This window comes from Astatotilapia calliptera, chromosome 7, assembly GCF_964374335.1.
Source record: "Astatotilapia calliptera chromosome 7, fAstCal68.1, whole genome shotgun sequence".
Taxonomy (NCBI): Eukaryota; Metazoa; Chordata; class Actinopteri; order Cichliformes; family Cichlidae; genus Astatotilapia; species Astatotilapia calliptera.
In genome coordinates this window covers 46,958,311-46,982,781 of record NC_137428.1, presented here as the reverse complement: position 1 = coordinate 46,982,781, position 24,471 = coordinate 46,958,311, and the positions used below count along the sequence as shown (strand labels likewise).

Below are 24,471 nucleotides of genomic sequence, written 5' to 3'. Positions count from 1 at the left end.
GTCATGTGGGGTACAAACATGCAGGGATACATTGCACAGACATCCAAACAGCTTTATAGATGGAACATAAATTTTCACTTTACTGCTTGTCCAGAAGCCCTGGCAAATACGACAAGTATGTTTGGTGTCTTGGATTTGCACATGAAGGAAGAATAGGACATTTTGGGAAATGATGCTTATTTGCTCAGAGGTTTAAGATTTGATCAATACCAATTTACTGTCTGTATGTTCACTGCAAGGCCAGAGTCAGTTCCCAAATTTAGCACAGAGACTACAAACAGAATGAAAAGAGCCTGATACTGTCCAAAAGTTGAAAACAGTCCTGTAATGACTTCATGAAGCAACTTAGCCATGAATCAGTCATATTAAACAAATTAGATATAATTAAATATAACATATTCAAAGAAGATTCAATAACACTGGCTATAGCTGGCCTTTTCTCCTTGTTTCCAGTCTTTGTATGAGGATAATCTAACTGCTGTTCTACAGATATCTGACTTTCCCTGGACAGCAAACAAGACACTTTCCCAAAATATCAAAGTGATGATTTAAATTATATGAATGAGAGTCATACTTATCAAACTTTACAAGAAAGTGCAACTGTGTCTCTCTCATTCATATCGAAGGAAGGCAATGTCAATGTTGTTTTATAAAGTGCCTAGTTAATCCCAACCACCTCTTAGTAGTACTTTAAGCAACATTTGGTTATTCTGGGTTCCATTAAAATGTTGATGTCAACATGGCGGCGCACAGTAGAGCAGCGGCTACTCACGCTCCCGGAGAACGGGTCGATTCTAATGTTTTATGTCACTTTATCAATGCTGGTCATTATGCCCTTTGCTGCTAAAATATTTATTTACACCTATATTTATACCTACACTCCTTACCCATACTCCATACTGGTACTCAGGTTGTTGCACTCTAGTTATAGTATTATTTATTGTATTGTCTTATTACTTGTCATTTCTTTTGTTAAAAAAACAAAACAAAAAAACCCCAACTATTTATTCTAACTTTAAGAAAAAATTTCTGTTTCTTCATTATTTTTGTTTCTTTTCACTCCGGACCGTGTGTACATAATTTCGTTCCACCTCATGTTAACATGTGATGCGAATGACAAATAAAGCTCCTTGGATCCGTGAATGTTACAATTTATTATAATATACAAATGCAGATTTATTTTTCACTTCAAACAACATATCACAAAACTGGTTTCAAAAAGCATCCTGGGATTTTTAGGACTTAAAAGAGGAGATTTTCATTTTCAGAGGCAGTCACAAAGAATATAAAGAGAAGAAACCTGCTGGATTCTTTTCTATCTTGCTCTTTAGGAGGAAAAAGTCTTCTTATGTGGGTGTATCTCCATTTCCTATGTACTTAGCTAAGTATTCGACATTTTAAAGCATGTATGGGTGGCTTCCCTCATTAGTCACATTAGGGAAGTAGTCTCTGAAGATCAGATATTACCCACGATTCGCTGTCAGCAGTCACATGCAGATGACATGCTAGGTCGCTTAGGCTCTGACCACTCCTACAGAAACAGAAGAGGATGTGGAATAATTACGGTGTGTGTGAATAACAGGAAGTTTAGATTTTTCAGTAACAAATTTTCATCATCAATTGCTGCTTGTATACAGAGAAAACATAAACTGTTTTATTATTTATCTACAGAGGAAGGCAACTTAAATTAGCTTTTCTACCTTTTTTAGTAGAAATATGTCTGATAAATCCTGAAGGTTTGCAATCAAGGAATTGAGAAAATAATATCCCTCTGTGTTCTAAAAATGTCCAAAAGTTTTAACACGACCCATCAATCAGCCCCCTAGCCTTGCCTCTGGATGAGAAATCACTCTGCTGCAAAGAAATTATATAATTCATGCAGATTGTGGAGCATTAAAAGAAATATTTCTGTAGTCTTACAGCACTGACACCTGTGGTGAGCAGGAAAAACTGCATTAACTGCATTGTTAGGCTGCTTGGAGATTCGGGCCGGAAACACAACATTTGATATAAGCACAAGTGTAATGGTTTTAATGGCATGTACGTTCCAACATTATCATTACTGCTCAGCTGGCAAATATAAGATCAAGTGGGTGTATTCAAAGGGACTGAATGCATTTGCATAAGAATCTGTGGGAGCTGGGGATCACACATGCTCTTCCTGAGGCACCAAAACCTTTAGTCTTTAAAGGAGTCCTTTTTTGTTCCAAACAAAACAACGACCAACCTGTGGTTAAATTGTCCAGAAAAGCTTTAGCTGAAACCTTTTAAATAGCTTTTTAAAATGGTAACCCTACAGCTGAGTTTTTAGACCACCAACATGCCCAAGTAGTGAGGTCCCACTTTGATTTGGCTGCAATGACCTTTGGTGTATGTTGTTCCCATGCTCTCTTTCCCCCTATTTCCTGTTCATTGTCACTATTAAATAAAGTTATAAAAGTACTTATAATTGCTGAATGTGCTATAAAATGTATGCTTTATGTCATGACTGCCTGACCTGCTGGCCTGGCAGGAGTCAGCCAGGAGCTCAGTAGAGGGGCTCTTTGCAGACGGCACCTGAAGACTCTGGCTGGCGATGTCATGATACAGCTTGATGAACTGATACAGGTTCATGATCTGCGATGCTTCCACCATGCCATTCTCCTTACTGATCTGTGAGGAAGAAAAGGCAATCATGTGACTTAATGACTGGTAGTGCATGCAGTTTCAATCTTACACTGTGCCAAAATAGTTGGCTATAACCCACCGATGACAGGCTTCTCAAGCCCAGCACGGTTTTTTAATCCAAGCTACCAGTTGATAGCTGCTATCAGCAATCTATTACAGGATGTATTTCTCTATTTCTCTAGGGGCAGAATTACCTTTCCCCTTTTACAGGAGTATGGTTTCACTCACATCTGTCCCTCTCTGTCATAAATGTGTGGGCAGATGCCTCTGTTGGCATGTGGGGAAGGCTCTTTGGTCTCACCTTGGTACACACAACCCTGACAGCCACCTTCCACAAGGCTGTAGCATCAGATCCTGGCTGCACTTCAAACAACAGGTCATTCTGCTGTTCAGCAGTACTGACAGAGAAGAATGAGAGAGGGGAGAAGTTATGTTTTTCTCCATAAACCATTCAGCCAAATGACAAAGCAGTGCCACAATATTCATAACAGAATTTTTACATTTATTTTTCATCATGCTGAATTTCAAAAATGTATTTTCATTACTAATACTTAACAACACTGCTCGGTGCTATTCACTTCGTGTTTATTTGACCTTCAGCTGCACTATCATGCCTTGCAGCTTTCAAGCTCCAGGAGCTTGTGAGCTAAAAAAAAAAAACCTAGCTAGTAAACTAGCAGAAATGTATGTAATGCTAGAAAATAAGGAAGGTTAAATCCCAGATATCATAAAAGCACTGACGCTAGCTCTCAAATTGAAAAGTCTACGTAAAATCAGCCCAAAGGTACACTTTTGAACTAGGTTAAGTTTGTCGGCCTGTTCATTCTGCACAAAACTGTTTTATGTTAAAGAAAAGCCGCTTGCTGTTCTCTAAAGCTGTCTTTAACGACCTGTCACTTACATGTCATTAAGTTCAGCCAGTCTTCCCAGGAACTCCTCGTAAGTTAAGTAGCGACTGTCACGAAGCAATTCTAAACATTTCTCCAGCTTCTGACGGAGCTGGTTCATAACTCCCTGACCTGAGATCTGCTGACCCATCCCGGTGTTGTGTTAAAAGCACCAGTAACACTCGCAAACCAACAGAGGAAAAATATTTTTCTAAGTGGAGGATGAAGCTGGCGGTTGGTCTAGCAGTTTCCGGTTGCCTAGGTAACCCACTAACGTATTTACCCGAGCCATTTGGTAAGCCAATTATTTGGAGCACTTTAATGGCCACAGGTTAATAATAGCTATATTTATAACTAGTAAAATCTTATAAAAAGCCAAAGATTTGTGACTTGCAGTGACTTACTGCAAAAACAGATTCATGCTGGTCTTTGAATAGCCATAGTAAAACAGCATAGGAGTGATCACACATGGCACACATAAGGAACAAAGGTTATACAGATGTCAGAGAGTGCCTTGAAACAGGAATATCTGAATCATTACACTGTGGTGGTGAAGTGATTAGCACTGTTGTCTCAGAGCAATAAAGTTCCTGGTGCAAATCCTAGCTGTCACAACTGACTCGTGAAAAATGCAAAATTCTTGAAAGATGGGTTGTAAAACAGCTAACTGATTATTTACAGAAACAATGTTAGTGGAGGTTACAAATGATCTTCTTATGGCCTCTGACAGTGGACCCGTTTCTGTGCTTGTCCTGCTAGACGTCAGTAGAGCATTCGGTACTGTTAGCAATAGTTTATTACAGCTATTGGAACATGCTGTAGGTATTAAAGGTATTGCAATGTGAATTCTCAATAATCCTTGGCTTCACTGTGTCTTTACCTCCGTAAAAGCAATGATGGGGCAGCTTGGACACCTTAGTTTGTGAGTTAGGTGTTCTCAATAATTCAAGAACGAGGCAGTGTAGGAGCTTCAAATTGACACCACAGGTGTAACTACAAAAAAATCAGATAAGTTAGAATCTCAGTGACTTCGACCTCAAGGTCAAGGTCAAAGGTCAAGTTTTATAAAAATCTTATGAATATGATAACCTAAGAATAAAGTGATGTAGGAGCTTCAAATTGATACCACGGGTGCAACAAATAAAAATATTCTATGCATTTGAACCTCAGTGACCTCGACCTCAAAGTCAGAGAATCAGTGAATGCAGTAACTTGAGAACAAGGCAAAGTAGTCTAGTAGGAGGCTGAGGGGTAGCACTGGCAGTTGCCAGATTTTTTTTTTTACCATTTTTTGTCCCCATCCATTTTCTTCGGCTTATCCAGGGCCAGCTCGCGGGGGCAGCAGCCTAAGCAGAGAAGGCCAGACCTCCCTCTCCCCAGCCACCTCCAGCTTATCAGGAGGGACACCAAGGTATTCCCAGGCCAGCTGAAAGATATGATCTCTCCAGCATGTCCTGGGTGTGCCCCGGGGCCTCCTCCTGGTGGGACATGCCTGGAAACCGTCCAGAAGGCATACTTATCAGATGCCCAAACCACCTCCTTTCTATGTGAAGGAACAGCGGCTCTACTCTGAGCCCCTCCCGGATGGCTGAACTTCTCACCCCATCTTTAAGGGAGAGGCCAGCCCCCCTTCGTAGGAACCCCATTGCCACCGCTTGTATCCGCAATCTTGTTCATTCGATCACTATCCACACCTCATGACCACAGGTGAGGGTAGGAACGTAGATCGACCGGTAAATTGAGAGCTTCGCTTTTACATTCACCTCTCTCTTCACCACAGTGGACCAGTACAATGTCTACATCACTGCAGGTGCAGCACCAATCCGTCTGTCAATCTCCCGTTCCCTTCTCCTGTCACTCGTGCAGGACGTACCAGACTTAATCTACTCCACCCTTTTCAGATTTGAAGGTGCCGATCCTCATTCCCACTGCTTCACACTCGGCTGCAAACCGTTCCGGTGCAAGCTGGAAGCCATCACCTGATGAAGCCAACAGAACCACATCACCACAGCCTTCCATCACTTGGCTACGCCTAGAAATTCTGTATATAAAAATTATGAACAGAATGGGTCACAAAGGGCAGCTCTGGTAGAGTGCTTCACCCACCGGGAACAAGTTCGACTTATTGCCGGCTATGCAGACCAAGCTCTTGTAACGGTTATATAAGGATCAAATGGCCCGTAACAATGGGCCAGACACCGCATACTCCCAAAGCACCTCCCACAGGACACTCCGAGGGACACGGTCGAATGTCTTCTCCAAGTCCACAAAACACATGTAGACTGGTTGGGCAAACTCGCATGCACCCTCAAGTATCCTTGAAAGGATAAAGAGCTGGTCCAGTGTTCCACGACCAGGACGAAAACAGCATTATTCCTCCTGTATATAACTTACGGACTAACTCTCCTTTCCAGCACCCTGGCATAGACTTTCCCAGGGAGCCTGAGGAGTGTGATCCCCCTATAGTTGGAACACACCCTGTGGTCCGGTAAACATGAGAACCAACCATCCTGGTCTTCCAATCCAGAGGTATCACCCCTGATCTCCATGCAACATTGCAGAGGCATGTCAACCAAGACAGTCCTACGATATCCAGAGTCTTCAGGAACTCAGGGCGGACCTCATCCACCCGAGGTGCTCTGCCAGGCTCTGGGTCTGGAATTATTTAACTGCCTCAAGTGAGAGGCCTGACCAGGGGGACAAGGGCCCGGACAACATATCTCCTGGGATCCCTGGGACACACAAACCACTACACCACGATAAGGTAGCAATTTGCGGAGGGGTATGGTTAACGTGTAAACCACATGAACAACTAGGTTTCACTCTTTTTTATTTTAAAATGAAATGTCCCACCACCATTGAGTTTACATGTTCAAACCTGTAAAACAATGCCAATGTTAGCCATGTAAAACTCATAAGATTAAGCATTTATGATTTTTTCCTATACATCTTAACACCAGTCTGATACAGTAGGCTACATCACTTAGGCTTTTATTGCCAAAGAAAATCTTGTTTCCAAACAGAATAAGCTGTATAAAAATGTAGCTTATACAGTTTATTGCATATGAAACAACTTATTAACAAAAGTTGCAAAAACTTTCAATTCAACAGTCATAAAGTGCCAAAAATTGAGTATCTATTTATTAAGGATAATACAGTAAGAATGGTTCTGTTATTACACTTCCCTTCATTCACTATAACAAATACAATGTCTGTACTATGCCAGGACCCCAGAAGGAATACAGGATAATGCTACCATCTTATGGTTGCAACATCACATTACACAGCAGTTTATGTTCATAAACTTTATAATGTAAATATTAAAAACTTTCTTTGACATTTTTCTGAATGGACCATGCAGTCATGCAACAAGATCAGACACAGTTTGCTAAAGAGCTTGTAAAAGACTTCTCTTACTGCTGAACATCTCTGGGGTGTGTTTATTTCAGCTTGAATGAAAGGATTAAAGCGCCAAAATAACATTTATGAAGGCAAATATAATCATCTCCATCAACTACGCACAAGCACCCAGAGAAGTGAGGTCGAACAAAATGAACAGAACTGAAATATTACTGATATTTCAAAACTATAGGAATAAATTGCTAAAATAAATGTGAAAAATGCTAAACTGAAGAATTCACTGAACTTCACACAACAAAGATCTAAATAAGTCATTTCTTTAATACAACTTTAAATGAAGAATTGGATTTGAGTAAAACAGAAATGAAATCTATAAGGTTCATACATATTCACATTTAATAAAATATTTCCGGAAGAATCAACTTCGAGTGTCACAGCTATGTCAACTTAAACTGAAAGTGCCACTAGGGATCGGTTAGACCCAGGGTGAAACGAAAACAAAACACAATTTCAGTGATTTTACTTAACTGTTCCCCTACAAGCTGCCTCTCTCTCAGTCATTAAGTTGCTTTTAATTACAGTCACGTCGAAGCACAGAGTGCAGTTTTGGGAGTGCAAACTAAAAGATTTCTACAGAATTCATATTAAAATAGTGTAAATAAAGATGAGAGAAAAATAATTAGAAAAAAATTCATAAAAGTAAAAAGAGGAGAACAACTTATGTGACAGGCAAGGTGATTTACAACAGTTAAGACACCACAACGAGCCAAGTCCTTAAAATCACATGAGCCTATTCAGTCCTGTGTCCTGAACTGCACCAGAACAGGATTTTAGTACAGATTCACATAACACAGCTCATGGTCCATGTCATGTGGGGTACAAACATGCAGGGATACATTGCACAGACATCCAAACAGCTTTATAGATGGAACATAAATTTTCACTTTACTGCTTGTCCAGAAGCCCTGGCAAATACGACAAGTATGTTTGGTGTCTTGGATTTGCACATGAAGGAAGAATAGGACATTTTGGGAAATGATGCTTATTTGCTCAGAGGTTTAAGATTTGATCAGTACCAATTTACTGTCTGTATGTTCACTGCAAGGCCAGAGTCAGTTCCCAAATTTAGCACAGAGACTACAAACAGAATGAAAAGAGCCTGATGCTGTCCAAAAGTTGAAAACAGTCCTGTAATGACTTCATGAAGCAACTTAGCCATGAATCAGTCTACAGCAAAAAAAAAAAAATCACCTTTAAACCTCTCTATTTTTCACATTTAGATATAGTTAAATATAACAAATTCAAAGATGATTTGATAAAACTGACTACAGCCAGCCCTTTCTCCTTGTTTCCAGTCTTTGTATGAGGATAATCTAACTGCTGTCCTACAGATATCTGACTTTCCCTGGACAGCAAACAAGACACTTTCCCAAAATATCAAAGTGATGATTTAAATTATATGAATGAGAGTCATACTTATCAAACTTTACAAGGAAGTGCAACTGTGTCTCTCTCATTCATATCGAAGGAAGGCAATGTCAACATGTATCAGCATTTGTTTTATAAAGTGCCTAGTTAACCCCAACCACCTCTTAGTAGTACTTTAAGCAACATTTGGTTATTCTGGGTTCCATTAAAATGTTACAATTTATTGTAATATACAAATACAATTGTTTCACTTCAAACAACATATCACAAAACTCCATAAAGTACATCATCAACAATACTCTGGTTTCAAAAAGCATCCTGGGATTTTTAGGACTTATAAGAGGAGATTTTCAGAAGCTATCACAAAGAATATAAAGAGAAGACACCTGCTGGATTCTTTTCTGTTTTACTCTTTAGGGGGGGGGAAAGAAACCTCTCAGTGAAAGTGGTGTTTTGTGTTTCAGTATGTAAAGTCTACTGAAGTGGGTATATTTCCCTTTGCTATCTACTTGGCTCAGTATTCTGCATGTTAAGGCCTGTGTGGGTGGCCCGCCTCATCAGCCAGGTTGAGGATGTAGCCGGCTATGTCATCCTCTGTGGGGATATCAGACATTACCCACGATTCGTTGGCAGCAGTCACTTGCAGACGGCAGATTGGGCAATTTCGGCTCTGGCCACTCCTACAGAAACAGAAGAGGGTGTGTAATTTAATGTTTTACAACGCTATAGATGAATTTGAATAATTCAAGCTTATTTGATTATCTCACCATTTATCAATGCATTTCTGACAGAAGCTATGTGCACAGGGCAGAATGAGGTCAGATTTTCCATCCATGCAGATGCAACACTCCTCTTCATCGGTCAGCTGCTTCACTCTGCATGGAAATGTATACAGAAGAGGGGAAAACAATTTCATTATTTTCTTTAACGCTAGGCACACTTTATCTTCATTTTTTAGAAATGAAAACAAAAAGCATAAGAAGTGTTTTAGAAACACTTTTTTATGCTCAGGATTCGCCTGAGGATAAATATTTCTCGGGGTTATAAAAATGTGTAAAAGCCTTAAAATGACCCATCAGTCACTGCCCCCCTCAACTTTACAGAATAAGGAATCGCTCAGCTGTAAAAAAACAAAAACAAAACAAAAAAAAAAACAACCTTAAAAATATATAATTCATGCAGATGGTGGGGCATTAAAAAACATTTTCTGTAGTCTTGCATCAGTAACACATGTGCTGAGCAGGGAGACTGCATTTTGGGCACTTGGAGGCTAAAGCTGGAAACAGCATTGATATTTGCACAAGTGTAACATTTTTAATAGCGCATATGTTCACAAACATCATTACTGCTCAGCTGACAAACAAAAGTCCAATATTCTATATTTTTTCAGGTCTGTTGTAGGAAAACTCTCCTTCAAAATCTGGCAATGATTACAAGTGAGTGCATTCGCTGAACAAAGACCTCTGCTGCATGTTGTACCACTGCTCTCTTTTCCCATAATCCCTGTCCATCTTCACTATTAAAAAACGTCATGAAAATCTAATTGTTGTGTGTGCACTTTATATCATAGCTGTCCATTTCCTGGTAACTGACCTGCCCATCCACATGCTGGCCTGGCAGGAGTCAGTGGAGGGAAGCTCGGTTGAGGGGCCCTTAGTGGCACCCTCTACAGACAACACTTCAGCTGCCTGGCTGGTGATGTCACGATAGAGTTGGATGAACTGATACAGGTTCATGATCCGCGATGCTTCAACCATGCCATTCTCCTTATTGATCTGGAGGGAAGCAAAGGCAATCACAAGAGCACTCACAGAGCAACTCCCACCAAAGGGCAAAGGTTATACTAAAACTGTGATGTTTTCATGACAACGTGCTGATGTAAGTAGTTCTCATAGATCATTTGTGCTGATGTGAGCATTGTTAATATGGAAATCTAGTGTAGCATATTAATCTTGTTGGTCATTGTGATTATAATGTATTAAAAAATAATGTTTTAAAGAGTTCAAAGAAAGGAAGTGCTTATGCTACTCAATGACTATTATACTGCTTTAGAATCTGGAAATGATCCGATGGAAAGTTTTTCCTAATTCATGTGATTCTAAACTTTGACCTTGAAGCATTACATACTATAACTGTGCATTTTATTATTTTAACCATATGATTGGAGCAGAATTGGCTGACATCTTTTAGCTTCTATAACCTGTAAAAACATGAGACTTTAACATCTATTCATGCAGTATGTGATTTTGTGGAACTTTATGGTGTCATGTTATGACTCAAGCTGTTATTAGTATCTACCATCACACAAAATTTGAAAATGATATCTTGGAAACTGCAGACAGTTGACATCTAACAGACAGACACAAACAAATGCAACCAACTACATACACAACTTTTTGTTTCTTCATATTAATTATGAAGAAACAAAAACTTTCTATTTTTTTTTGCCTGGTCAGTGGCAGTGTTACATTACGTTTAAAGTTAAAAACCGATGTGGAACAATGAGTTAAACTGTCAGAGATCTATTACCCTCACCTACCCTGTAATATTATTATGATCCCCAGAAAGGGCTTGATTTTTGTGAAATAGTAAACATCATTCTGATAAGAGTCCATTTCCAAACAATAAATTGGTTTTAACACTTGCAGACATCCCAGGAGATCCCTCAGAGCATGGTTTCCTCATATAAACACAATTTACAGGAGTATGGTTTCACTCACATCTGTCCCTCTCTGTCATAAATGTGTGTGCAGATGCCTCTGTTGGCATGTGGGGAAGGCTTTTTGGTCTCACCTTGGTACACACAACCCTGACAGCCACTTTCCACAAGGCTGTAGCATCAGATCCTGGCTGCACCTCAAACAGCAGGTGCTTCTGCTGTCCAGCAGCTAGCTTGGCCGTACTGAGAGAGACGCAGGAGAGAGGGGAAAAGGTTATGTTTATCTCCATAAACCATTCCAACCATCCTCCATAAAGCACGCAGATTTTTGATTTATTTCTCATCATGATGAATGTTAAAAAAAAAAAACATTTTCATTGCGCCTTCTTTTTCAGGTGTTTTCAATGATTATTTTCATCAATAACACTGCACTGTGCTGTTTATTTTGTTGTCACATTAATCTTTTTTTCAGAATTGCTGTAACAAAGCCTTTCTCTACTCCACCTTCTGCTGCATTATCATGCCTTGCAGCTATTACCTCTAGGAGTTTGTAAGCTAAAGGTAAACTGGCAGAACTGTGTCTAATGCTGGGGGAATAAGGAAGGCCAAATCCCATATGTCATAAAAGTACTGATGCCAGCACTCAATTTGAAGAGTCCCAAAGGTACACTTTGTGAAATAGGTCAAGTTTCTCCACCTATCCATTCTGCACAAAAACTGTTTGTCTTAAAGAAAAGCTATTTGTTGTACGGGAAAGCTAATCATCTTTAACAGACTTACACGTCATTAAGTTCAGCCACTCTTGCTAGAAACTCCTCGTAGTTTAGGTAGCCGCTGTCACGAACCAATCCGGCATGTTTCACCAGCTTCTCAGGCAGATGGTTCATCACCGCCTGACCTGAGATCTGCTGACCCATCCCGGCAGCAGTAGAACTCACACAAGAGAAGAGGCAAAAGGCAGCACCTCATTCAGTTCTTCCAAACCTGGTGGGAAATGATTGCCTTAAATTATTAGTGCCTTAGATTAATATTTTAGTTAAAGAAAGACATACAAAATATAGTGAAAACACACAAAAATGAAGTGTGCATTCATCTGTATTAAAATATGCTGTGGCACAGATGATCGTAGGCCTTAGAGAATATGGCAAGTACATGAAGCATACCAAGACCCAGAATTTAACCAACCAAAATTTCAAAAAGGAGCAAAAGGCATAGGACCAAGATAAAGAAGTGTACCTTTCTTTCTGGGATTAGTTAAAGGTCCTCTCACATTCAGCTGGTTGAGAATGCAACAGCTCAGCTTCTTAGTGGACAGTGTCACATCACCAAAGTCTTTGCTTTTCTCTACTGGCTCTCTGTACATTTTAGAGCTGACTTTTAAAGCATGTTTGGGTCCTTGCTTCCTAACGGAGATATTGGCCCCAAATGAGCCGGTTTGCAGCCTTAGCTTCACAGCTGGGCTTTCTTGGCCATCCCACATTTTTGGCTTAAATCTATGCATCTAGTCGTTCTAACTAGGGCTGCTCAATTAATCGAATTTTAATCACGATTACGATCTGGGCTTTCAACGATCATTAAAAATGACTGAGCGATTATTAGACCCTCCCTCGTGCTTTACTCTCGCGCTGCTCCGTGTGGCAAATCGAGCGCACACAACAATTAAGAGGACCCGAGGGAAGCTCGGAAAGCTAAGCAGAAGTTATTTGGAGAGGAGAGTGACTGCCGTTGGTTGAAAAGAGAGGTAAAAAAAACTTCAGTGGGGTGGAAACATTATGGGTTCGCGGAGTCAGACGTGGATCAAGTAGACATAGTGTGTAAACTTTGCTACGGTGTCGTAGCTGCGCCACAGAGCAGCACTGCAAAGTTCACTAAACATAGATGTTTACATTTTTCATTTATTTTTTATATTGCAAACATTTGCACTGTTATCAGTATTTGCACACTATTTTATATTATTTTTTGACAATCTTTAAAGTCATTATTCAATACATTGTTATTGTTAAATAAATATCGTCAAATAATCAAGATCTCAATTTCAGTGAAAATAATCGTGATTATCATTTTTGCTATAATCGAGCAGCCCTAGTTCTAACAAACACGTTTATCAAATTGCTTTCACATGATATTGTTTGTTTTTTGCGTTTTTCCTTTAATCATCACTTATGGTTTCATAATGGTTTGTGTATTGCTTTTAGCTGAATTTTCTTGTGTACTTTACTGTTATAGTTGTTCGCCCCGGCCTTTGATTTTTTTTATTTTTGTATTTGCTCGTCTAAAAAGTTACTATTACACTAGTAATCCCTTTAAAACTTAGTTGGAAAGGGACAGAATATTAATGAAACACGACTAGATAATTAAAAACACTTAGATGACTATCAGGTAATAACAAACTCATCCTCTCCCACCAGCTACCTCGAGACTTCCTGTGGCTGCATGCATACATAGAACATATCGATGTGTCAAACCTCACGTAGACCTGACAATAATCTATAAGTCATAAAAAAAAATAAACAGCCAAATGCTCGCAAGGGCAGCAGCTCTGCTGTATTAGCTAAATTAGCATCAACATCCAGCGACGCTAACAACGTCGGCGTTTATTTTAGACTTCAACATAAGAACCGCATAGCAGCAGCGCTCCTTCTTCGAAAGTACTTATAGCTGCAGAGTTTTAGACCTCTCCAGACAGTAAACCTCAGTTTAAACTTCACAACTGTAGTAACAGCGTAATATTACTGAGGAGCACTCTGCTAACAACTAGCTGCATTACTTTGCTTGAAACTTAACCAATACCAGAAGAAGCGAAACGTAGAAAATAAATAAATAAAAATGGGATAAATATGATCCTCTGCTGCAACTGTGACACGTAGGTGCTTCTTACCAAACAGTGCAGAGTCCACGTAGGAGGCACCATCCAAATTTCACCACTAGCCTCGCTTTTAGCTTCTGTTTGTCTTGGTACCACAACACTGGCGCGGCTTCATGACGTCGGAGTGTGACGACCTTACGTCAGTCGTTTGCGTTAGTAATAATAATAAGATTATTGATAAACAAACAAACAAACAATTAATTAATTAAATAAATATTAGGCCTACACAACATTTACCCGCTTCTGAAACTTGTTTTAAAAAGATTCAAAATAAATAATGTTTGGTCTATAAATTAATTCGTTCCCTATCATTTTTCCATTCATTTTTTTCCTTATCATTTTTTGTATACATTCAAGAATGATCTGGATTTTTAAAAAAACTGTAGAAAATGTGTCTGCTGTAGTATTTATAAGTCAAAATAACAATAAATAAATAAATAAATAAAGTAATAAATATAACTAATAATAAAATAATAAAAAAAAAACTAAACAAAAACAGGAACCAAGCCAACTTTCCTACATTTCCTTAAAGATTAAACAATATAGGACCATCTTATCGTGAAGTAAACCGTCCCCCCCACCCCCCAAAAAAATCCATTAAGATCTTTGTGTGAATGAATGCTATACGTACCAGAAATTCTGACATTATGAAACGGAAAAGTAACTGATTGCTCTTAGTTAATATCTGTTTTGTTTTGGGGTGTTTCTTTGTTTTTGTCTTTGTTTTTTTATTGTTGGTGTACAGTTTTTCTTTTCCCCACCTCAGTTTATTATGCTGAAAAAATACAGATCCAAGAAAGTTGTGTAGTTGTGTTTTAGAAAACACATTAAAATAAGAATGCTGCCACCAGAATCACCCACTGATTTTGTTTATCTTTATGCATCTTCAGTGAACTTCATCCAGCATTCATGAAAAAAAACTTGTGCTTTTTATTTCCTAGTCTGTTATTTCTGATACAAAGGTTTTAACAGTTAGATTAGATGACTTTGGTTGCACCAAATATATTTTTAATGTTACTGTTATTTCTGCAGTGTCATTTTAAATATATTGCATAGATTCATACATACAAATAACACAAGCCAGATATCAATGCTCTTAATCTCCTGAGACCAGCACATGAGGGCATCACATTTTTCTTCTTGTGCTTCATCAGTATTGTCTTGGACAAAAGGTGTCAAAATAGCAGCCAGCTCACCAAAATTAAATCTAAAAGTTCTTCAAGTTGTTTGGATTATATACAGTGGGGCAAAAAAGTATTTAGTCAGCCACCGATTGTGCAAGTTCCCCCACCTAAAATGATGACAGAGGTCAGTAATTTGCACCAGAGGTACACTTCAACTGTGAGAGACAGAATGTGAAAAAAAAAATCCATGAATTCACATGGTAGGATTTGTAAAGAATTTATTCGTAAATCAGGGTGGAAAATAAGTATTTGGTCAATAACAAAAATACAACTCAATACTTTGTAACATAACCTTTGTTGGCAATAACAGAGGTCAAACGTTTACTATAGGTCTTTACCAGGTTTGCACACACAGTAGCTGGTATTTTGGCCCATTCCTCCATGCAGATCTTCTCGAGAGCAGTGATGTTTTGGGGCTGTCGCCGAGCAACACGGACTTTCAACTCCCGCCACAGATTTTCTATGGGGTTGAGGTCTGGAGACTGGCTAGGCCACTCCAGGACTTTCAAATGCTTCTTACGGAGCCACTCCTTTGTTGTCCGGGCGGTGTGTTTTGGATCATTGTCATGTTGGAAGACCCAGCCTCGTTTCATCTTCAAAGTTCTCACTGATGGAAGGAGGTTTTGGCTCAAAATCTCACGATACATGGCCCCATTCATTCTGTCCTTAACACGGATCAGTCGTCCTGTCCCCTTGGCAGAAAAACAGCCCCATAGCATGATGTTTCCACCCCCATGCTTCACAGTAGGTATGGTGTTCTTGGGATGCAACTCAGTATTCTTCGTCCTCCAAACACGACGAGTTGAGTTTATACCAAAAAGTTCTACTTTGGTTTCATCTGACCACATGACATTCTCCCAATCCTCTGCTGTATCATCCATGTGCTCTCTGGCAAACTTCAGACGGGCCTGGACATGCACTGGCTTCAGCAGCGGAACACGTCTGGCACTGCGGGATTTGATTCCCTGCCGTTGTAGTGTGTTACTGATGGTGACCTTTGTTACTTTGGTCCCAGCTCTCTGCAGGTCATTCACCAGGTCCCCCCGTGTGGTTCTGGGATCTTTGCTCACCGTTCTCATGATCATTTTGACCCCACGGGATGAGATCTTGCGTGGAGCCCCAGATCGAGGGAGATTATCAGTGGTCTTGTATGTCTTCCATTTTCTGATGATTGCTCCCACAGTTGATTTTTTCACACCAAGCTGCTTGCCTATTGTAGATTCACTCTTCCCAGTCTGGTGCAGGTCTACAATACTTTTCCTGGTGTCCTTCGAAAGCTCTTTGGTCTTGGCCATGGCGGAGTTTGGAGTCTGACTGTTTGAGGCTGTGGACAGGTGTCTTTTATACAGATGATGAGTTCAAACAGGTGCCATTCATACAGGTAACGAGTGGGGGACAGAAAAGCTTCTTACAGAAGACGTTACAGGTCTGTGAGAGCCAGAGATTTTCCTTGTTTGAGGTGACCAAATACTTATTTTCCACCCTGATTTACGAATAAATTCTTTACAAATCCTACCATGTGAATTCATGGATTTTTTTTTCACATTCTGTCTCTCACAGTTGAAGTGTACCTCTGGTGCAAATTACTGACCTCTGTCATCATTTTAAGTGGGGGAACTTGCACAATCGGTGACTGACTAAATACTTTTTTGCCCCACTGTAGTATTGTTTCAAACACTATAAATCTGACTGTTTAGTGCTTTTATCCAGAGATAAAACAGAGTCAGATATGGCCAGTCAGATACAGTGAATGTTGTCCTCATCAATGAGATAAAGGTAAGAAAATAGTTTAGTTTATTCATTGAAACATGTATATTTGTGTTTAATAACACATATGTAGCACATGACTTTTAGCACTAATAATGTGAATCCTTTCTGGAATATATTTCTTTATCTAGAGCCCAGACTGCATGCTATATACAGTCTGTGAATAACTGTAGTGATTCTTGAGCACTGTGGTTCTCTCTGTAGGATCTTTACTGTAACATAGAACACACTTTGAGAGGATTGTTATGGTGAATTACTGCTATATAAATAAAACTGCACTGTACTCATTAATTGTACTTTGGTCAGCGATGATGGCAAAGTGTGCTCATCCTTTTAGCGAAAAGGTGTAAAAAGGTGGAGAAGGAAATGCTCAAAACAAAACAGTTATCTGCTTTATCAAGTTGCTCTTTCACATTAACAGTCTCGGGAGAATGTTTAGCAGGACTGGAGTCTGCCCGTGCTGCTGTTAGTGGTCCTCCATGTGAATGGATGATAAAAACCTTCTGACTGACTAGCAGGTGTATAAGCCCTCTACTGGCTCTTATCTAGAGGGCCTCATTACCACTAATACAGGGAGTGCAGAATTATTAGGCAAATGAGTATTTTGTCCACATCATCCTCTTCATGCATGTTGTCTTACTCTAAGCTGTATAGGCTCGAAAGCCTACTACCAATTAATTAAGCATATTAGGTGATGTGCATCTCTGTAATGAGAAGGGGTGTGGTCTAATGACATCAACACCCTATATCAGGTGTGCATAATTATTAGGCAACTTCCTTTCCTTTGGCAAAATGGGTCAAAAGAAGGACTTGACAGGCTCAGAAAAGTCAAAAATAGTGAGATATCTTGCAGAGGGATGCAGCAGTCTCAAAATTGCAAAGCTTCTGAAGCGTGATCATCCAACAATCAAGCGTTTCATTCAAAATAGTCAACAGGGTCGCAAGAAGCGTGTGGAAAAACCAAGGCGCAAAATAACTGCCCATGAACTAAGAAGAGTCAAGCGTGCAGCTGCCAAGATGCCACTTGCCACCAGTTTGGCCATATTTCAGAGCTGCAACATCACTGGAGTGCCCAAAAGCACAAGGTGTGCAATACTCAGAGACATGGCCAAGGTAAGAAAGGCTGAAAGACGACCACCACTGAACAAGACACACAAGCTGAAACATCAAGACTGGGCCAAGAAATATCTCAAGACTGGTTTTTCTAAGGTTTTATGGACTGATGAAATGAGAGTGAGTCTTGATGGGCCAGATGGATGGGCCCGTGGCTGGATTGGTAAAGGGCAGAGAGCTCCAGTCCGACTCAGACGCCAGCAAGGTGGAGGTGGAGTAGTGGTTTGGGCTGGTATCATCAAAGATGAGCTTGTGGGGCCTTTTCGGGTTGAGGATGGAGTCAAGCTCAACTCCCAGTCCTACTGCCAGTTTCTGGAAGACACCTTCTTCAAGCAGTGGTACAGGAAGAAGTCTGCATCCTTCAAGAAAAACATGATTTTCATGCAGGACAATGCTCCATCACACGCGTCCAAGTACTCCACAGCGTGGCTGGCAAGAAAGGGTATAAAAGAAGAAAAACTAATGACATGGCCACCTTGTTCACCTGATCTGAACCCCATTGAGAACCTGTGGTCCATCATCAAATGTGAGATTTACAAGGAGGGAAAACAGTACACCTCTCTGAACAGTGTCTGGGAGGCTGTGGTTGCTGCTGCACGCAATGTTGATGGTGAACAGATCAAAACACTGACAGAATCCATGGATGGCAGGCTTTTGAGTGTCCTTGCAAAGAAAGGTGGCTATATTGGTCGCTGATTTGTTTTTGTTTTATTTTTGAATGTCAGAAATGTATATTTGTGAATGTGGAGATGTTATATTGGTGTCACTGGTAAAAATAAATAATTGAAATGGGTATATATTTGTTTTTTGTTAAGTTGCCTAATAATTATGCACAGTAATAGTCACCTGCACACACAGATATCCCCCTAAAATAGCTAAAACTAAAAACAAACTAAAAACTACTTCCAAAAACATTCAGCTTTGATATTAATGAGTTTTTTGGGTTCATTGAGAACATGGTTGTTGTTCAATAATAAAATTATTCCTCAAAAATACAACTTGCCTAATAATTCTGCACTCCCTGTAATTTTCACTGAATGACATACAAAACATCTTTTATCAATCGCACTGCTTTAGTTCATTGAGGTTTGCAGGTATTTGGATATACACAGCTCTCTTAAGCTTTCAATGTCACATTTCATCAGGTTTAAGTCTGGACTGTGACTTTTCTTTTTCAGCCATTGTTAAACAGACTGGTTACTATATGGCACTTTTCTGCTCGACTTTAGCCCTGAAGGCGCTTTATACAACATGTCACCCATTCAAACTAGCACTTTTTTCTACACGTAAGTGCTTTCTATCTAACATTCATGCACATTTGTACTCAATCAATCATTTCATTCGATTGTTGGTTTTTTTTCTCTATATGTATAATTGTAGGGTCTACCTTACAATATAAAGCGCCTTGAGGTGACTGTTGCTGTAATTTGGTGCTATATAAATAAAATTGAATGGAATTGAATTCAGTAAATGCATCAGAGGAATTTAGGGTTCAGTGTTTTGCCAAAGAATACTTTGGCATGCAGACTGGAGCAACCAGAGTTTGAAGCACCAACCTTCCAACAAGTAGACGATCTGCTCTCCTGAGCTGCATCCTCGTCCTGCATGACCCAGTCTGGGCAAAACAAACAGCCTCACATGTGATTTTAGAATACTTTGGCATGCAGAGGCATTCATGGTTGACTGCATGGTGCCCAGACTCTGTGGCTGCAAAACAATCACTCCGACAACACTGTGCTTGACAGTCAGTGTGAGCTGTTTGTGCTGATAGGCTGTGTTTGGTTCTGTGCATTATGGCCAAATGTTGGTCTCATCTGTTTGTTTACATTAGTAACTTTGCAGATCTACGCCATGTTGCCATGTTCTTTTCAGAGAGAAGAGGCTTTCTGGGAAGGATTCCAAACAAGCCATACTTGTTCAGTCTTTTTCCAATTTTGCTCTCACGAACTTTAACATTTTACATGCTAACTGAGACCTATAGAGTGAGATGTAGTTCTTGGGTTTTTTGCAGTTTTTCTGAACATTGCACAGTCTGATCTTGGCATGAGTTTGCTTAATTAAGTTTTATTGTCAGGCACAGTCAAATAAATTCATGCTTACAATTTTTTAACTTATCAGGTCCTAATATTTCCAAGTAATTGAAGAAATAGGAATATTAATAAACAGATGTCTGCTATAAGGTTGAAAAATAGTGGTTCTGTAATCTTTCTCTTCTAAAAGTGCAGGGGGACGCTGATGTGACAGTGATTTGGATTGCACATGATGGTAGGAGGTCAGGGCGGCAGAAGGTGATTTTTTTTTTAAAAAAAGCAAGAGGAGGTAGTGAATGTGATGAGAAAAGGATGAAAGGGACAATACATTAGACTGGAAGCTACCTGGAGACAGATATAAGTGAATATAATGTAAGCCTCAAGAGGAAGACATCACAAAGTAAAAGGTGAAAAAACACTTACACCTGAACCGAAGCATGAGGAGAAATGTCCCAGAAGATTGCTGCTGAAAATGAGGTTTAGGATGTGCACAGGATGAATAAAAATGAAGGAAAAGCATTGAACTTAGTTCTTGTGAGCTGAAAACTCATTTGGTGTTTGGCTCCATCAGTAATCATGCCATCTGTTTATTTCTGGCAACCTCAACACCTGAAGGGGACTCACGCAGAGAAGAAGCTGCAGTGCAGACGACACCTGTAACACTCTCCGACCAGAGCAGGGACATTCTTCATGGATTACTGTGCTTCATACATGGTTGCACTTTGTTTATTTACAGTCAGCCCCGCGCCTCTGCAGCATAATGATATTCCTTCTGTTTACTATGCATAATATTTATTTGCATATCTGTTCATCCTGAAAGAAGAATTATGTCCCATAAGTTTCCCAGATGGTGAAGCATCTTCAGGCAAAATTGTGAATCTTTCTGGGACACACACACACACACACACACACACACACACACACACACACACACACACACACACACACACAGAGATTTACTATAAAAAGTTCCAAAATGGTATTATGTTAAAATATAAATATTTAATCATTTAAGCTCTAGAGCCAGGTTTCTCAAAGTGTGGCCCGTGGTACCGCATACAAAAAACATACTATGGCACATTTCACACTTTATGTATAATTCTGATATAACTCTTCAGGACAAAACTGTGGTTTACTCTTGCTTTGTAGATTTTGACATATCGCTGCATGAAACAGAGGGTGTAAATTATGACATTATAATTTAGGTGCTTCACTTTCTGCGCTGCCTGTTAGAGTTATAAGATTTTTAAAAGTTACTCTTTATTTTACTTGTAATTACACTATAGTGTATAGACTATTATTATATATATATAACAGTCTATACACCTTTAATGCACAATTTTGGTCATATTTTATGATATATGTACCTCTTAGGTCAATAGGTAATCTGTATATTTTCCGTTGTTATTTTTATAATTTACCACAAGGTGGCAGCAAGGTACTCCAAAGAGCATATTTGTCAACTCTCACAGATTCGTTTAATAAAACTCACCAAAAATGACTTAATGACAAAAACGAGAGCTTGTAGTTAATATTATAGTATTTAATTAAATTTCTTGTCCATCTAATTTTTTTGCCAGTTCATTTTGCATTTGTTAGAGTAACCTCACACAGGTGGTAGATTCTTTTTACTCAATTCAGGGATGATGATCGTCTGAAATTTTTTTAACAGTATTACACAGCTTGACTTCTCTTTTTTAGGCATGTACTTACACTGAACAGCAGGTGGAACCTTATTTTTTGTAAATCATTAACAGATTGTCAGACAGCTCTATCTCAGGAACTTAGAAGTCCTCACTCGACACATCACGCATAGTTTAATGAGCTTTGAAAACACTTCCCTATAGTTTTTGAAAACTGTTTAATATTAGATGTAGGTAACAGCTATTCTATGCTCTTGCTCACTTCTGTTAGACAATACTAACAAAAAGGTAGCTGATGAGTCTTTGTGCCATAAAAATGTTTTTGTTTATTTTACACTTGTGTATTTTGCCCCCCACTGTGGATTTAAAAAGTAAGCAGCAAATTTATCTTTTGAACCACAGACTCTGTGGAAAAACCCTTGGAGTTCACTAATTGAAAAAAAAAAAGAGATATAATACCAGCCAAGTTTGAATATTTTTATATACAGATTTTCTGAAAATGAACAGAAGTATAAAAGCTCCATACTGTACACATCAGTAGTCAATTTAATACATCACAATGAAAACATACAGCAGATCTCTGGCCAACCCAAGAAAAATGTGGATTGATTTGAATTCAGCAAACAGTAGAAGTCCCAAATGAAGTCACAGCATCTGCATCCAAAATCACCACGAGCAGAGAATCATTTAAAAAGCTTTATTTCTATATTTGAGCGACAGGCTGCGCGGTCCATAAACTGACACTTCTTATGATGAGCCATTCTTTCTGGCTGGCAGTGATGACAATTCGTACGCACTCAATATCAAAGCCTATCTTGTGGTCCACATTGCTAACCTCAATGTTTCCAACTTTAAACTCCCCCAGTGTGATGTAGGATGTGCACTGCCTGCCCTGTTTGGTGTCCACAGACTTCTGGCCCACTTCCAGAGCTCCGTGGTGAAGAATATCATTTTGTCTGTCCTCTGTGCCGGTCAGGATTTTAATTCTGGTGATTTTTGTTGGTTTGTTAAAGATTATTATGAAGAAGTCTCCAGTGCACGGAGGTTTCCCCCAAAAATACTCATCAACAATACTGCTGTAAGCCTTGGTGGCATCATAGTTTTCAAAGACATTGATGTTTGTGTAAAGGCTGGCGGGGGGGTTGTCGGGAATGTCTATGGAGTCTTCCTCAAAGTCATCGTCCTTCAGCTTGTTCTCGGCACCTTTATAAGAGGAGTAGTAGCCCATGTGCTGGAACAGCGAAGGCTTGAAGCGGATCACGTCCTTCTGTGCAAGCAGGCCTCTGAAGTGGATGAGGAGCCAGTCGCAGGGCATTTCCTGGTAGAACATGAGCAGGAAATGAGCCAAGCGCGGCAGGTCTCTGGAGTGATACAGCTTCCCGATGTAGCCCAGCTTGGAGAATTCCAACATCACCCAGTAGGAACCTTCTCTGGAGGTGATCACCTTCTTCAGTGCCGTCAGGAAGTTCCTGGAGCAGCGCACATCGTCCTCTAACATCATGTAGAAGTCGGAGAGGTTTGTGCAGAAGTTGAGCAGGAAAGCGTAGTCCACGTTCTGCTTGGAGCGGAAACGGACCCTGTCCTCTGGGTCGTTGTAGTTCCTTTTCAATCCGTCCAGAGACGGATAGTACTCCTCTGGAGCTTGGATTACTAAGAGACGTCCAGCTATGATGTGGTGTGCAAACTTCCTGGTGATTTCCTGCACCAGGTTCTCACACCAGACCAGGTCGAAGTCCGCCAGATGGACGACAACCACAATCTCTTTCAGTTCCTCGTAACTGGACTGATCAAATATGGATTTGATCGTTTCCAGGAGGTAGTTTCCCTTTTTCCTCTTGACCGACGACAAGCCAATGGTGAGGTACTCTGTTCCAACAGTGAAAAACAGTTAGTTCAGTCAGTAAATATTTTCCTGTTCGAAGTAAAAATGAATTCAAACTGGTATCTGGTAGAAATGCCTACTTTTACGTGGTAAAGGAAGCCCCGCAAGGTAGCGGTACGTCACGTTAATGGTCCCAGAGAAATTGGACAAGTCTCTGAACGTGTGCACGTATCTTTCAGAGTTCGGAGGATGGATCAGCGTCTCTCCTAGCTGTCTTTTTTCAGCCTCCTAAATCACACACAAACATGCAAACACAAAGAGTAACATCTGTAGGAACACTTCAGGCATAAGAGTCAAAATTTCAAAAAACAAAACAAACAACAACATGATTAAAGTTACCAGCACATATCCATCATCCATATAATGGTTGAAAAAGAGCAGAAAGGCGATGAGAAAGCCGAGGAAAGGGAAGATGGATCGTTTCCTGAAGCACCTCATCTTGTCCATGGACTTCCACATTACCCTCATGATCAAGTCTCTCACTGCTGAACATCACAGATAAAACAGAAATGTAGACATCAAAAAGCAAATAAAACTTTATGAGAGCTTGGCAAAGTAATTTCGGTTTTATTTCAATCCCTGTGAACACTGGGATTACAACATCGTTATGAAGGATTAGTGGAAGACTTACGGTAATAGAATAACAAGGACTCATAATCTGTTTTAATCAGGAGCTGTAATTTAATTTGTGCATTGTGAAGACTACAGAGCAAGGTATGCTGACCTCATGTTTAACTGGAAAAGAAGTCCTGAAAGTGCTGATGGGAGTTGCCAATAAACCATTTTGTAAATTTACAACATTTCTATTTATTTTGTTAACAGAGTTGCTTTATGTAATTTATCTTTCCAAAAAAGCCCAATACTCACAGGCTTCAGATTCTTATGTGACAATTTTTCCACCTCAGAGATTCTCTTTTTAAAAATTATTTAATTAAAAGAATAAAACATGACATATAAAGAAGGAAAACACATAAAGGAAGAAAAT

The 24,471-nt window shown here is 39.6% G+C and overlaps 3 protein-coding genes and 1 long non-coding RNA gene across 5 annotated transcripts in view; all 4 read right to left on the bottom strand.

Moving 5' to 3' along the window:
- Positions 1–24,471, bottom strand: part of LOC145429753 (uncharacterized) — a 170,887-nt gene that overhangs the window by 57,124 nt on the left and 89,292 nt on the right. The window lies entirely within an intron of this gene.
- LOC113026359 (RING finger protein 141-like) lies at positions 1,136–3,826 on the bottom strand. Its single transcript, XM_026175055.2, has 4 exons — positions 3,569–3,826; positions 2,969–3,065; positions 2,498–2,652; positions 1,136–1,531 (listed from the first exon to the last, which is right to left on the bottom strand). Exons 1-4 carry the CDS (start codon positions 3,703–3,705, stop codon positions 1,435–1,437), a joined length of 486 nt encoding a protein of 161 aa, XP_026030840.1. The 5' UTR covers positions 3,706–3,826; the 3' UTR covers positions 1,136–1,434.
- Positions 6,669–14,030, bottom strand: LOC113026358 (RING finger protein 141). The gene is made up of 6 exons (XM_026175054.2): positions 13,880–14,030; positions 11,782–11,985; positions 11,136–11,244; positions 9,936–10,117; positions 9,110–9,217; positions 6,669–9,022 (listed from the first exon to the last, which is right to left on the bottom strand). Exons 2-6 carry the CDS (start codon positions 11,916–11,918, stop codon positions 8,872–8,874), a joined length of 687 nt encoding a protein of 228 aa, XP_026030839.1. The 5' UTR covers positions 11,919–11,985; positions 13,880–14,030; the 3' UTR covers positions 6,669–8,871.
- LOC113026357 (alpha-1,3-mannosyl-glycoprotein 4-beta-N-acetylglucosaminyltransferase C-like) overlaps positions 22,068–24,471 on the bottom strand; it is a 78,353-nt gene continuing 75,949 nt past the window's right edge. For both annotated transcript variants that reach the window (XM_026175049.2, XM_026175052.2), the window contains exons 3-5: positions 23,826–23,971; positions 23,567–23,714; positions 22,068–23,470 (exon numbers count right to left, since the gene is read on the bottom strand). In XM_026175049.2, coding sequence (XP_026030834.1) covers positions 22,308–23,470; positions 23,567–23,714; positions 23,826–23,954 — 1,440 coding nt within the window. In that variant the 5' untranslated portion in view covers positions 23,955–23,971 and the 3' untranslated portion in view covers positions 22,068–22,307. The remainder of the gene's footprint in view (positions 23,471–23,566; positions 23,715–23,825; positions 23,972–24,471) is intronic.